General features: G+C 42.8%; 1 protein-coding gene across 2 annotated transcripts; it reads left to right on the top strand.

The window, feature by feature from the left end:
* Positions 1 to 495: 495 nt before the first annotated feature.
* On the top strand, positions 496 to 12,280 carry NTPCR (nucleoside-triphosphatase, cancer-related). Of its 2 annotated transcripts, XM_086460995.1 has the most exons (5): positions 496 to 541; positions 3,089 to 3,251; positions 4,344 to 4,440; positions 7,241 to 7,450; positions 12,147 to 12,280. In XM_086460995.1, the coding sequence occupies exons 1-5, from the start codon at positions 508 to 510 to the stop codon at positions 12,213 to 12,215; spliced, it is 573 nt and encodes a 190-aa protein (XP_086317121.1). In that variant the 5' UTR covers positions 496 to 507; the 3' UTR covers positions 12,216 to 12,280. The 2 variants fall into 2 exon arrangements, with proteins under 2 accessions (XP_086317121.1, XP_086317122.1); XM_086460996.1 differs by lacking the exon at positions 7,241 to 7,450.
* The last annotated feature ends 1,535 nt before the right edge of the window (positions 12,281 to 13,815 follow it).

Below are 13,815 nucleotides of genomic sequence, written 5' to 3'. Positions count from 1 at the left end.
GGCGCCACCGCCCGAGCCCTCCGGCCGCAACGCTCCCCCGGCCCGCCGCAGAGCCCGCCTGCCCCGGCCGCCCTCGGAGTAACCGGGGGTTTCCAAGGGCGAGGCCGGGCTCCCCTCAGCAGCTGCCGGGGCTGGCACGCCAACCACCGCCCAGGCGCCGCCACCGCCCGACACCCTTTCGGGACCGGCCGATTAAAATCACGCGATTCAGGGCCACAAGAGCCGCCATGTCAGGCACTGCCGGGACAAGGCCTCAGGGCAGGCACCACCCGGGGCGCCCTTATCAGTGGCGGCAGCAGAGCTCTCCGCGCCTTCAGGGCAGCTGCCTGCGAAGCACCGCGCCGCGGCCGGCACTTCCCCGCCGCCAATAGGCAGGGGCGGTGCGGGGCCGGGCCGCCGGGCCAGGGGCGGAGCGAGCGGGCAGGCGGGCGGTGCAGCGCGGCGCTCCCGCCAGCCGGGCCGCCTCGGGTGGGGGAGAGGGCGGAGCGTGGGCTGCGGCCCCCGGCCATGTCCAAGCACGTTTTTCTCACGGGACCCCCAGGTAACGGGAGCAGGAGGAGCCTGGGGAGCGGGCCAAGGGGAGGCGGCGCGGCCGCTGCGGCTGCCCTGGGGCCTGTCTTGGCTCGGCTCGGCCTGGCCTGGCCTAGCTAAGCTAAGCCAAGCCAAGCCAGCCTCCCTGCAAGGGGCTGCCGGGGCTGTGCAGCGCTTACGGCCAGGGGAAGGCACCTGCTGGCAGGCCGCAGCACCGACCCAGGGTGTGACGGAGCCCCGGGAGCGGCTCCGGCTGCAACCGGACCCGGCAGCTGCCCGCCAGGTAACCCCGGCTGGCGGCCCGCAGGCCTATAGCTGGGCCTCCCCGGGTGTTGCCTGCTGAGGTCTGAGCTGCTGCTTTCATTTGCTCCTAATGAAAGTCCGTTTTAGCTCTCGGTTCAATCCCATGTCATGTGCGTTTCCAGACGCTACTGCTTTGTCCCTGGCTCCTGCCGCGCAGTTAAGTGTTGGGGAAGAACAACCCTGGACAACTAATCCTGCTTCAGTTAAACTGCAGCCATTAATAATTTTTGAGCACTCATCTTTTCTCTAACTTAATTGTAGTGATTTAGCACTTCCAACCTAAGCAATGTTCAGTTATAGGTAATAATTGGTATCCCAGATGGGCAGGCCTTGACTGAAGCGGTGGAGTAATTTATCGTGGTAGGGGTATCTGATTATTGTGGAGATAGAGTGGTGTGGAGTATGAGGATCAAACTATTAAGGTTTTAACCAGTTATGATTGCAAAGCTTTCTCTCGAGGTCTGGAAGTAAAGCAGTGGGCCTAATTCTCCTTTTATGAACCTTTTGCATATACCTGTGTTGTCTAGAATGAATTTAAAATGCTACTGCTAGGCTGACGTAGCAGCAGTATATTCCATCCGCTTTGTTCTATCTTTCTATCCACCGAATAAAGGCAGCTTTCCAGGAGATACAGAGGTTAGACCTGCTTAGGCCTTGGCTCTGTTCATTTAACTGAAATTGAGTGTACTGTTTTGATTATCTAAATCTGTAACTTTAAGCTTTCTTAAATTTAGTTTGAATTGTTCTAGCTTTCTTTGGCAATTTACTGAATGAAAGTAACCAAATTGGAGATAGGCAATCAGCCACATTGGTATAAATTCGCTTACAGAACCAAGGCTCTGGAGAGGTGGTAGATATTGATGGTGCCACTTTTGTCATTTTATTGTTGTTCAAATGCCAGGAATCCCTTTGGTTTCAATTTTGAAAAGTTTGCTTAATAGTTCAACTAGGTGCCCTTGAAGCCACAGAATATTTTGCTGTTGGTATTGACTGTTAAGAAAGGAGTTCTTAAATCTGCTTAACATCTAAGGGAGGAATTTGGTATGTGCCTGTTGAAATTATTTCTGTTGGCATCTCTAGGCACCTCACGTTTGGTCTATGTTCCTTGTCTCCAGGAATTTAAGGGTTTATTCTGCAGAATATTTTCTGTCTTCTGATATTTTTTTTTTTTTGACAGCAATGATTAAAAATGAAGTGATAACACTAAATTTTGTGAGAGGCAATAAAGCTGAGTTTAAAAGGAGATTGTCAAGGGATGTACTTGTGCAATGGCAAAGGAGAACTAGCAGCTCCTTTGTGGAAACCGAGAGCATGTCTGGAACATGGCCAACATTCACATTGTAGAAGGTACATCAGACTGTGCTAGCAGCCATCAGGTGTGAGGGTTTTGAGAATCTGTCTTAGGGTAAGAAAACTGATTATAGGACCACAGGATAATTCATGTGAGAAGGGACTTCAGGAGGTGTAAAGGAGGGTCACCTATGAGGCCAGACCAGGTTGCTGAAGGCTTCATCCTGTCAGGTCTTGAAAACCTCAAAGGATGTGAAGACTGTACAGCCTCTCTGGGCAACCTGTTCCAGGGCTTGATTGTCCTCACGATAAAAAAGTTTTTCCCTGTGTCTAGTCAAAACTTCTCTTGCTTCAATTGCCATAAGAAGCGTGTTTCTGTTGTTGGAAATACTTCTTGCCACGCAGGACTTGATACCTCAGGGGCACTGGGTGCTTCCAATTTCTAGGACAACAGTAAAAGTAGTGTGTCCTTTGTGCCAAGTCGGCTCCTGGTAATAGCAGTCAATTTTGACCTTATGATCGGACAGAGGGATGAACTCAGCTCTGCAAGAACTGTGAATAGCAGTGAAGTAAAGGGAGCTTCATCGGTCAGTCTTGCAGCTTGCTTGGGTATCAGTTGTGTAACAGTATGGCTCTGGTGTATTTACCTGCCTTGGGGCAAGATTTGTGGCCTGCCCTCGCAATATCTAAGCTAACGAGTTTAGTGGTAGCCTGGCATATTTTTAGTATTCTGTTGTGTCTTCACTGTAGACATACTTCTTGAAGGCTGATAAAACATTACAGGATGGACTTTGGAAGGTGCTTCTGTTCTTTCCTTTCCTACCATTTAAAAAAAAAAACAATTTGCGAACTTACAAAGTAATCAATGTTCCTGCTGAACTGAATCATTACTGTGGTGTTTAAAAGTGGGCTTTTAGTGTAGAAGATTAATCCTGTATATTTTTTGTTTCTTCTTTATTTTTAGGGGTTGGAAAGACTACTTTGATCCAGAAAGTCACTCAAGCTCTAAAATCCTCAGGCATTCCCATCGATGGATTTTACACAGAGGAAGTTAGAGAAGGTGGCAGGAGAACAGGATTTGATGTTGTCACTTTGTCTGGAAGACGAGGACCTTTATCTAGAGTCAGGTACTGAGGTTTTAATAACTGTAAGTGGCTTATTGTTTTATGCTTCTGCTCCAGTCTGTCGGCATGTTAAATGCTCCTCCAGAAGGTGATTTCCGTCCGTCACACACATGGCTTTCATGGTCAGGTTCTTCGTTCAGTTCTTGTGTCCTGGCTGATGCCTATATTGTGTAGACAGTGTCTCTGTTGTGTAGTGAAATATTGAAAATGTGCTAGGGAAGGGTGTTCTCTCTTGCTGCCTATTTTACACCAGATAGAGAGGAAGCACTGCTGAGCCTTTTTATTGTGAGGCCAAGACTCTGGGATACAGCAAGTAGCTTATTGGAGACAGGGAGGAAGATTTTTTTGTTTCTACCAGCTTATTTATGGAGATGAAAGTGGAAAGTAAAAGGCAAATTGCATATAACATCGTTTTAAAGAGCCACTGACTGGCCCACAAAACCCACATGTGAATTTTAAGAAAAAGAGGGTTTCAGAGCCCTACTAAGAGGGAGACTCTGAAGTGCAGAGGGCCTCACAGTCTCTCCTGATTTACTAGAGTTAGCTTTTCATGCTTTGTGCAAAACTTAGTCTAGGTCCAGGTGTGATGTTAGCACCTTATTCAGACATAGTCGATCTAAGTAATTTGCATACTGCTAATGAAGGAGATTCACCCAGGATAGCGTGATGCATCACATGCAAACTGAGTATTTTTCCAAGATTGTTTAAGGGTTTTGCAGCCTATGCTGAGGTTTGGGCTACAGCTGTGATGCTGTCTGTAGTGTCACATTACCAAATTCAAAGATCTGAACTGCAGGCATGTATTTTGATTTCAGTGTAAGTATACCTGCTGGCTTGTAGATCCCATCGTCCTTCCATACACTGTTCAGATTTGACCTTTGGTTGTGAGGGTAGCTTCTGTATATTTATTATCTGAAAGTATGCCATCTGCAATATGACTTAATGGGTGGTTTACAGAGTTTCTCTTCTTAGAAGAATTAAGGGGATTTGACTTAATAGGATAACTTCTCATAAATCCACTTGAAACGACTGCAGTGAATTCTCAGTAAACTCATTACTTAGAAGGAATTGTATATCTCTTTTTTTCAAATTCAGTTCTGATTCTTCTACTTCAAGACGTGAATATCGGGTCGGACAGTATGTTGTAGACCTCGTTTCATTTGAGCAGTTGGTTCTGCCTATGCTGAGAAACGTGAGTATTCTATGAAAGCTCTTGAAAAATGGATGCTTTATGATACTCAGTGTTATTGGAAGGCCCTTCTAGAGCACTAGTTTTTTATATTAATAAATGGTCTGTTTCTTGGGTGTTGCTGATTCTGATTGACTTCAAGATTGGGAACCTGGAGGGGCAAATCTGGCTTGTTCTCTTGTGCTTATTGTAGTGTCGGAGAGATTGCAGTTCCTTCTCATTCTTGATTTGACATTGTCCTGTAAGCAGGACCTCCTTGGCCTGAGAGAGAGCTGATAGGAAGTTTCTTCCTACGCCACTGTCTTGCATATTGGAAAGCAAACAAGATGTACGAGTGGCTTACCACACGAACTGAGTGGAGTCAGTGGGTCCAAGAAAAAGGCTTTTGCTGCTGCTCCTTTTCTTTACAGCCTTGTTTTCCCTCTTATTCTGATTCCTATCTTCTTCCAGTATAAGCATTTGTTTCTTGAATCCAGTGGTTATTTTTGATTACCACTGTATAAGTACCTGCAGACTGGTAAGTTTTAGCTGATAATAGCAGCCTGGTAATTTGGGATTTAGCCTGCTGCACAAGGAGTGCTCTGACTGTGACAAGGCTTTCCACACAGTCTTTTTCCTATCATTCCCCTAACATTCTGTTACTGCCTTTTTCCTTCTCCTTCCTCTCTCTCACTCCAACCTTTCCCCTCTGCAAAATTACACAAGAACAAATCTGATTTTGGCAATAACATATCACAAACAGTGTGCAGCAGCTGCTGAACTGTACTACTAAAAAAATCCTATTGTGATTTTTCTGCACTGCGAAAGCTCAAGGGACCAAGGAAGAAGGGAATTCTTAATGAGCTTTGAAAGAGGAAAAAAAAAAAAAAAAAAAGAAAGAAAAACAAAACCAAAGAGGTGCAAGGAGCAAAAATGAGATTGAGGATCTGATTCTTATTTTGGTTGAGGAACATTAAAGTCTGAGAGTAGGGAAGCAAAGATGTTGGGGGCAAAAGAGAAGGGAAATATGAGTAAAATGGGACAATTTTTATATGTTTAATCTCACTGTAACTTGACTATGTTAGTAAATAGAAGGAGATTGATTAAAAAGACTTCATTAAGCCAACGTTGTACTTGGAATCCTTTTACTGCTGCATTAATGTGAAGTCCAGTGAAGATCTTGCTAGAAGGGTGTTCGCAGTGTTGAATTTTTCTGGTTGTCACATAGCTTTCTGCAAGTACAAGAGAGAGAAGAGAAGAAGAAAAGGGGCCAGCAGGGTTGGACAGTGCATGACCCTGTTCTCATTGAAAGCGCTGTTAATCAGTTTTGTGGGAACGTGGTCATGCATGTAGGTGGCACCAAATGGGAGAGGAGGAGAGTGGGGAAACTCACAGAACTGAAACAAGAAAAGGCAAATGAAGAATGAGGGCAGGAGAGCTGTAGTCTAGTTTGATCAGAGAGCAGCACGGAGTGGGCATGTGCCCATTTAGTCTTGAGCACAGCTTTAGCTCTTAAAGGCTTGGGTCTTGTTCACTCCAGTGAGAACAGGGGTAGATCCTACAATGGATGATCTCTCTGGTTCTGGAAACTTTACCAGGCAGGACTGAGGATTTTTTTCAAAGCAAAATGCTCAGTTTCTCAACGTATGACCTAGTGACTAGTATTGGCTTTTTAGCTCACTGATCTATGAAAGGATTTTAGATAAAACAGCTATCAGCAGGGACTTAACTTGAAAAGATTTTAGGATGCATGTTATACAGTTTTTCCACTTTCCCAGAAGCAAATACTTTTCTTTCACAAGGGGAAACACTTCGTTTTTTTTTTTTTTTCCCTTTTTATTTTTTAGGTTCTGTATAATATGGCTGGTATTGGTATATATTCATGGATCTACAGTGATGTTTTGACTTGAGTTGATTTCCTTCTCACATCTATGAATAATGGAGTACAGTTCTCCGTTACTTTTACCAAGAGAGTGTAGGCAGTGCACTTCCTTTTCTCTTGAATAGTTCCTCCGCTTTCTGAGGAGAGAATCCGTGTTCTCTCCTAGACTTCCCTGCTGCTCACACCAGTCAGCAGCATGGTACTGTTTGCCACAGTATTCACTTAATGAAAAAAGCAAACAAACCACAAATGCGGTTCATCGTTAGTATGGTGCCTGCCCTTGATCCAGGGGGATGGTTAGGGCTGTGGAGTAAGCTGTATCTCGACAAAGAAATGGAAGATGACTGTTCTGATGTGAGAGAGGCTTGGACATGGCTTGGTTGTTATCCAGATAGCTTTGAAGCAAGATAATTGTTCTGAGAGAAATGCTAGTTTTGACCCTCCTTTAACCCGGCTACAAGAGGAGAAACTTCCAAATCTAGATTTAATGCAAGTCTTTTTTTTTTTTTTTTTTTAATACTCGTGTGGATATTGATCTATTCTAAATGCATAATTTGATGGGCAGGTGAAGCTTTCAAAAATTTGTGTCCCTCAAATTGATTAAGAGCTGCTGGTAGGCAAAGTGCAGTTCTTAATTGTCAAATAGCTTGTATGAGACCATTGTGAGAATACAGCTTTGAAGGAAAACTAGTATTATGGATATTTCCTATTGTAGGTGGTATTTATGCTGTACATATATTTTCATCTTTCCAAAAACCTGTGCTGAAATAGAAATGATAGATTTATAAGTCTGTCGGTTACCAGCAGCAACTTTGACTCTTCCACTTTGCCCAGTGCTACAATTAAATTGATTTCTTTTGGAGGTTTTCTTCTGTTAGCATAGAAATTATTTCTGTTGCTTGTTCTGTGTTGTTTACAGTCTCTTGATGCACTTTTCTGCAGGTAAACCATGGCAGTGATGCAGAGAAAAAAATTTGTGTCATAGATGAGATTGGTAAAATGGAACTCTTCAGCCAGGCTTTTATTCAAGCTGTTCGTCAAACGCTGACTGGCTCAGGGACCGTGGTGCTTGGAACTATTCCAATACCTAAGGGAAAGCCACTGGATCTTGTTGAAGAAATAAGAAGTAGGAAAGATGTTAAAGTGTTCAATGTGAGTAGTGTGTAATATCCTTAAAGAGCCTTCTGTTCTAGGTTGCTGGATTGTATTTGGCTGTGTTTAAAAACTAATTGTTACTACCCATTGATAGCTGTGGGTAGCTTGTGTGAAATAAGGTGGGTTTTTTTAGTTTTCGGTTTCATTCTTAATAGGCAGGTGTTCACCTTATTAAAAAAAAAAATCGCATTTGGCACTTACTGTAGCAGTCTCACACAGCTGGCTTTGCTTCTGAGGGGCTGTAGAAGTAATGATATAGTTGTTTTAAAAGGTTTTCTTGCTGTAGTATTATTGCTGTGTAAGTATTCATTATTCCTAAAAGTTAAATCTTTTAAAGAACAGTCAGATTTTTAAATTTATTTTTTTTCCAGACTGGCTTGCAGAAATATTACCGGTAATCCCATACAAGGAAAAAAAAGGCAGCAGCGGAGTTTGCAGGAATGATTTCTAGAAGAAAGACATTTGTAAATGGAGTGTACTTTCTCTAGAGTCAGTGAACCAATTTTGGAATTCATTATGTTATTTTTACATAATTTTCAGAATATTAGGGCCTCAAAGTGCATTTCTGAGCAGTTACAGGGTGGTGCTCAACAACTTACCACAACAAAACATAGCCGGTTCACAGGAATATGTGCGTGAGGTTTCCTTAACACCTGTAAGTGCCTTGGATGCTTCACAAAACCAAGCTAAACGCTGCCCCTACTCCTTTGATTTATTTTCCTGCTCAGTGTATGCTATTTCTGGTAGAGAATAAAGCTATATATCCAAAACTGAACTATGCATCTCTGTAAATTATAAATCCAGTAAGTGGGACTTACACATCCTGTCTTACTAACGGGGTTAATACGCTGTAGAGCAGTATACTGTTGCAGCCTGTTCTTTATCAGATGCACGTCACAGTGAGAACGCTTACTTTGTTTTCATCCAAGTGAACGAGGAAGTAAAAACCGCTATCTCAACAGCTTTGAATGATCGTAATTACTGGAGAGAAAGCAAAGCCTCCATCTTCTTTTTTCCTGTTCAAAATGAAATTGATAAAAGTTCAGTACTCAGAGAAGTTCCTCCTCTTTCTTTTAGTTGGTGGTCCCATCATCATACTCCATTTATGTTATTTAAATTAAGTGCTATAGCAATCCTAGGAGCAAAGATGACAGAAGATTCCTCACGTAAGCATTCAACTCCTGCTGTTCCATTCAGAGATAAAAGCCCAAGTTCCCCACTGTCAAGCTGATGTGTGTCAGTTATCAGGCTGCTGACCAGGGGTGCACGTGAATGTGAATTTTATTCAACTTGCTTTACAGTGGTAGTACTGGGGAAGAGGGATGGAGAATGCCTCACTGAAAGTCATATTTGGTGCTTAGGCTGCAGTCATGGCAAGGCAATAGTGTGCATTTGGTCCTCCTCTCAGGCGAGGAAGCAGAGTGCTAGAAAACAGCATTTGGCTTTTCAAGGAAACTTTTGAGGCTTCTGCTGTCTCTTTTTTTTTTTTTTACCAGGTGATGTTCTGAGGTTGTGTGCCACTCAGCCCTGATTGTTAGCTGTGTCAGTCTGCCGACAGATCTTTCTCTTAAGTACTGACTGCAGCTGGCAAAAGTCTTCCTGTAAATTTCAATGGAGCAATGTTTTCCCTAGCTAAATAACTTTACTACAAAAATGAGCCATCCTGTTTATGCTGCTGAGATTAGGACGTGCAGGTTTCTTTGTTTAAATAGAGTTGTCTGGTGAATCCGTTAGCCAAAAGCATGGGTGTGAAATGTGTGACAGACTGGAATAGTTCCCAGGTGGCAGAGACCTGCTATGCTCAAGCCTTGTGCAGGAGAGCATCTGTCTCGCTTGCTCCAGTGACACACTACATGCTCTTTCCCAGCTAGTTAAAACGTGTACATGAGCAGGAACAGAACCTGCCCGTGGGGAGACAGGGGTGTTACTAGCTGAATACTGTTTCACCAGCTATGGTCTTCAAGGGCTGTGGCATGGGAAGAATCTGGAGTGCCCAAATAGCACTTTTATGGTGCCAGGAAGTGTGCAGAACTAGGTGGCTACCTTCCAAAAATGTTATGCGTGCTTTGTCACTCGGTATGGAGTTAGGCTGCATTCAAGTAACTCAACACTGAGTTCTCATCCTTCTTTTAGTGTCACAAGGACAGTTCTGATGTTTGACACTGAGTGCATAGAGACAGCTGTTTTGGGTTTTACAGCCCCTTCTGTCTTGAAAGCATATTCAGTTGGTGTAAATGGGCCCAGATGCCCTAAAAGCAGTTAGGATTTGGTCCCAAATGTTTAATTTATTATGTTTAGAGCACTTAACTGTAGGAGCTCTGATATTTAACACATTTCTTTCCATTGTCGCCCAATTCCATTTTGGTGAGAACTAAACTTTCCAATGAAACTACAGAGGCTCTTTTTGCACTGCCTAGGTCTGTGTAGTTTTGCAGACATGGTGTCATAAATAGGATCAGATTATCCTTAGCAGCTGGCACATATTCATTTTCTCCCGTTTTCCCATCTATTAATTTTGCTTCCATGAAACCCATTAGTGAAGTTTGGTTGCATATGCCTTTTAAGACAGAAAATTCATAGTTACAGGGATCAGAAGAAGAAAATGTTCTATTTGAACAGACTGTACGTGAGGGGTTTCCTTGACAGTACTTTAACAGTTAGAGGAAGAAAGCTTTTGTTCCCTACTGTTGCCAGCTTGGAGTCTAGGTGGTAGTTTCCACCAAATTACCTAAATGCTTAGTATAAGCAGCAGCTCCCTGTCTAAAAATGTACCCATCTGTTTGTACATTCAGTACAGATACCGGGATATTTGTTCTCTCTGGGAAAGCTGCCTGCACAGAATGTCTCCAGATCTTAAGAGGAGACTTATATCTATCAAGCAGCCTTTGTAAAACAGTTGTGAAAATTTCCCAGCACTTGGCACTTTCTCTCTGCTGTTCTCACTGGACTTCTGGCATGTAGGTATGGAAAAGGGATAGATAAAATGTAGTATTGTTTTTGTTGGCCGTGAGACAGTGGGAAGAACTGTTAAACTTTCAGAACGTCCTTTGAAAGTCAGGGTATCGGGATACTTGCTGTGAGATTTAGAGCTTGGCTGATCTGTGTTCTGTGCCTTGTTTACCTTGGGGTTTCTCATGCCTTACTGAGGAGCAATTCCATTCTTTGTTGTCTTGCTCGCTTTGTTATTGTGAAGTTTTCTGTTTGTCTTATAATAAGCTTGGAATGATAATAAAGCCAGAAATGTTTTCAGGCAGAACTTCCCTTTCATCACCCCCCCCCCCCCTTTTTTTTTTTTAATGTCACTTTTTCATCAGTCCCATGTTGATTTGCTCTCTTGAATTCAGGTGGCATAGGTGAGACTGCCGTCTCTAGGTTTTACAGTGTTGGTTTTCAGCATTTGGGCTGGATGTCTGTGACCATAAATAGCAGTAGGCTCCTAGGGCCAAATTCTTCAGGTAGGACTGTCACCTATTTAAAAATAATTATAATACTTTCTCCTGTTCATTATTGACTGTAGTGTTGGAAGGGATACAAACCTTTATGCTCAGGTTTTAAATGCAGCAAGAGGGAATGCAGTGAAACCTTGCTGGTGGAGAGTTTTATGCCATGCAGAGTGTGGTGTGTCTTCTTCCTCGTCAAGCAGCATTTCTCAAACTTTGTTAAAAATATGAACACCCTTACTTTTTTTTTGGCTCATCTGTCTTTGTCTGGTTTCTTCCTGCTCTCTCTGCAGGGGTCTGAACAGTGGGGAAAATTTCTTAGGCTTTTTAAAATGAGGCTTTTGCTGACACTTCACAATTGCTTATTAACCCTTTCACCAGCCCAGCCATCTCCCAGGTTTTGGTTGAGTTAGTTACGTGTAGGCCTGTGGGTCACTGGGCTCTGTATCAGGACCCGGTCTATCAAGAAGGGGTAATTTACACCCCTCACCCCCCTCGCCAGCTCTGTGCTCTATCGTTGCTGCACCTGGGAGCTGAGCTGACTAGCAAGTGCTAGCATTTGCTTGGCAATTTACAGCAATCTGCACAGGCTGCAATGCAGATGAGCCCAGCAAAAGACAGGAGGCTGGACTGGATGGATTTTCACATATGCTGGTCTTGAAGCCCAACATTTCCACGGACTGGTCACGCAAAGGTGTACCTCAGTGTGCTACAACACACCCCCCCCAGCTTTCTCAAGTAGTCTTACTTCTTTTTCAAGGTGTTTCTGTCTTGCAATGCTAATATTTCTCAGAATACAGAATTGCGCTGCTAAGACTCATTTTTTTTCATTGCAGATGTTTTTGACTAGGTCTGTCACTGTAATAAATACAACCCTTTCAAGTGCTGAAGGCATAAGAACTCCACTTTATAGTACGAAAATTGTATTTGGTAATTGAAAAGGATTTCTAGTAGTGACAAAAGTACCTGCTGGTTCTTCAAGTGATTCTTGTTAGTTATTCAAGCCCTGAATAATACTGCAAAATACCATGGGTAATTAAATCAAAAAGATCACTGAATATTCAATTACATACGCAGGTTTGTGGGTTTAGCTTATTGTGTTCTCGCTAACAGAAGAAGGCAGGTGTTTGACACTCAACATTCCTCACTGAGAAAGAATTGCATTTGAATTTCTGCTTTGTTTGTTTTTGAAGTAAACGCTGATACAGAGGTTATTCATCAAATTACATCAGTTTTAATTTCTCTTTTTCTAGGTTAGTAAGGAAAACAGAAACAGCATTTTGCAAGACATCTTGGCAGCTGTGGAATCCTGCAGAAAATGAAGACCATTTCTTGCCTGTAAACACTAAAGCTTTTATTTTTACAAAACATGACAACATTTTGCGGATGTTTTAGAGTCTGTCCTTCCTGCTTTAGCCCCTGGAGGCTTTACTGGAGCCTTCAGGGTAAGCAAGGTAAAGCTGGTAATACTCTGAAATGTGAAAATGAGATAACAGGATTCTTGTTAAAAAAAAAAAAAAAAAAAAATTGAACAGTTGCGTAGTTAACATCCAGTTCTAATCTGAGTTTTTGGAAGTTAGGTGGTCTGACTCTGATCCTAGTTACACCAGTAAACTAGTAAAAGCAATTAACTGTCAAATCTGTTTGAGATCCTAGTCTTTCATAGTGTGGTGTGGACTGTTCTGCCTAGAGAGCAATTGAGTATCTGGAGCTCAGCCCTGGTGTAACAGAACAGAACCCTGCCCAAAATGTATGTGTGCTTTACCTTGTTTATGTAGAAATATCTTTGCTGTCGGTGACTCAGCTTCGGTGTGTCCACGTGTGTTTCAGCGTGGGTGCTGACGATTCGTGAGGTAGAAGGAATAACCAGATGCTCTCCCCTACCCCTAGACACCTCTCTCTCCAGTTGCAGTATAAGAAGGGTTATCTAGAATTTCAATGAACTTTCCTGTGGTCAGTCCCAAGTGACATTTACAGAATCCCATTTCAGGAGGAAAATTAATGAACTCTACCCTTTTCTGAGTGGCCCAGACGGTGGTTGATAAAAGGACTGCATTTTGGGTTTATTTTCAAGTTTCTGGTGTCAATCCTGCCTTTCACCCCCTTAAAAAAAAATATCTCTATATAAATGTTCAAGTCCATGAAGTTCAGTCAAATTTTGACTTGTGTTTTTCATGCAGAATTTATTAAGTCAGGGTTGACTAAATACTGCATTTGTCTATAGAGGTTTTACAATCTGTTATGTTTATTGATACTTCTTGTTTGGTTGTTTGTTTTTTTTTTCCTTATTCAATTCTGTACAGGCTTAATGGTTAATGGTGAAATAAGAACTGTTTGAGAGTATTAGACAACATGTTTCCCTGTGAGGTGTGCAGATGTGTTCAGGAGAAGTGCTACCACTTAATCAGTTTTGCATGTTATGAAAACAGAATTCCTTCCCAGGTGCACACTTGTTCATTGTACGATTTATAGTCATCTCTGGCTGTAAAAAGTTGCTGAGAATTCAGTCGTTTCTTAATGTTTTTCTGTTCAGTTCAACTGTTGAAATGAGCAAACTATTTAAAGGCGTTTTCAAATATCATTTCAGTTATTTATTTCTGTAAAACTGACACCCAAGTTGGAGGGGGCTGGATGGGGACAGGCATTTTTACAGGTGCCCTGGAAACAGCTGGGAGCATGGAGAGAATGTCCTTTCTCTTTCCTATGTTCAGAACAAGGGTCTGGTACAAACATTGCCCCTCCACAGACAGTAGGAGGTACATGCTGTGTTGGAGGATGCCATGGCCTCATTCCCTGCCTGCCCCATTACACTGCCATTCTGCCCAAATCCCTTTGGGTAGTAGTATAGCCTCCATTGTATTTGGGGAAAAAGAGAATTCCTCTTAGGGCCCCACTCCTTTGAGAATGTACAGCTCCTGGCTG

Source organism: Leptosomus discolor, chromosome 2, assembly GCF_034619465.1.
Source record: "Leptosomus discolor isolate bLepDis1 chromosome 2, bLepDis1.hap2, whole genome shotgun sequence".
Taxonomy (NCBI): Eukaryota; Metazoa; Chordata; class Aves; order Leptosomiformes; family Leptosomidae; genus Leptosomus; species Leptosomus discolor.
Note: the sequence above shows the minus strand (reverse complement) of the source record. Positions and strands in the feature narration are given on the sequence as shown.

What these genes read in the sequence shown, in the direction of transcription:
- NTPCR (XM_086460995.1), top strand. Translation starts at nt 508, where the DNA reads ATGTCCAAGCACGTTTTTCTCACGGGACCCCCAG. An exon ending in TTTTCTCACGGGACCCCCAG is followed by an intron (nt 542 to 3,088) that starts GTAACGGGAGCA and finishes CTTTATTTTTAG; the next exon opens with GGGTTGGAAAGACTACTTTG. An exon ending in GGACCTTTATCTAGAGTCAG is followed by an intron (nt 3,252 to 4,343) that starts GTACTGAGGTTT and finishes TTTCAAATTCAG; the next exon opens with TTCTGATTCTTCTACTTCAA.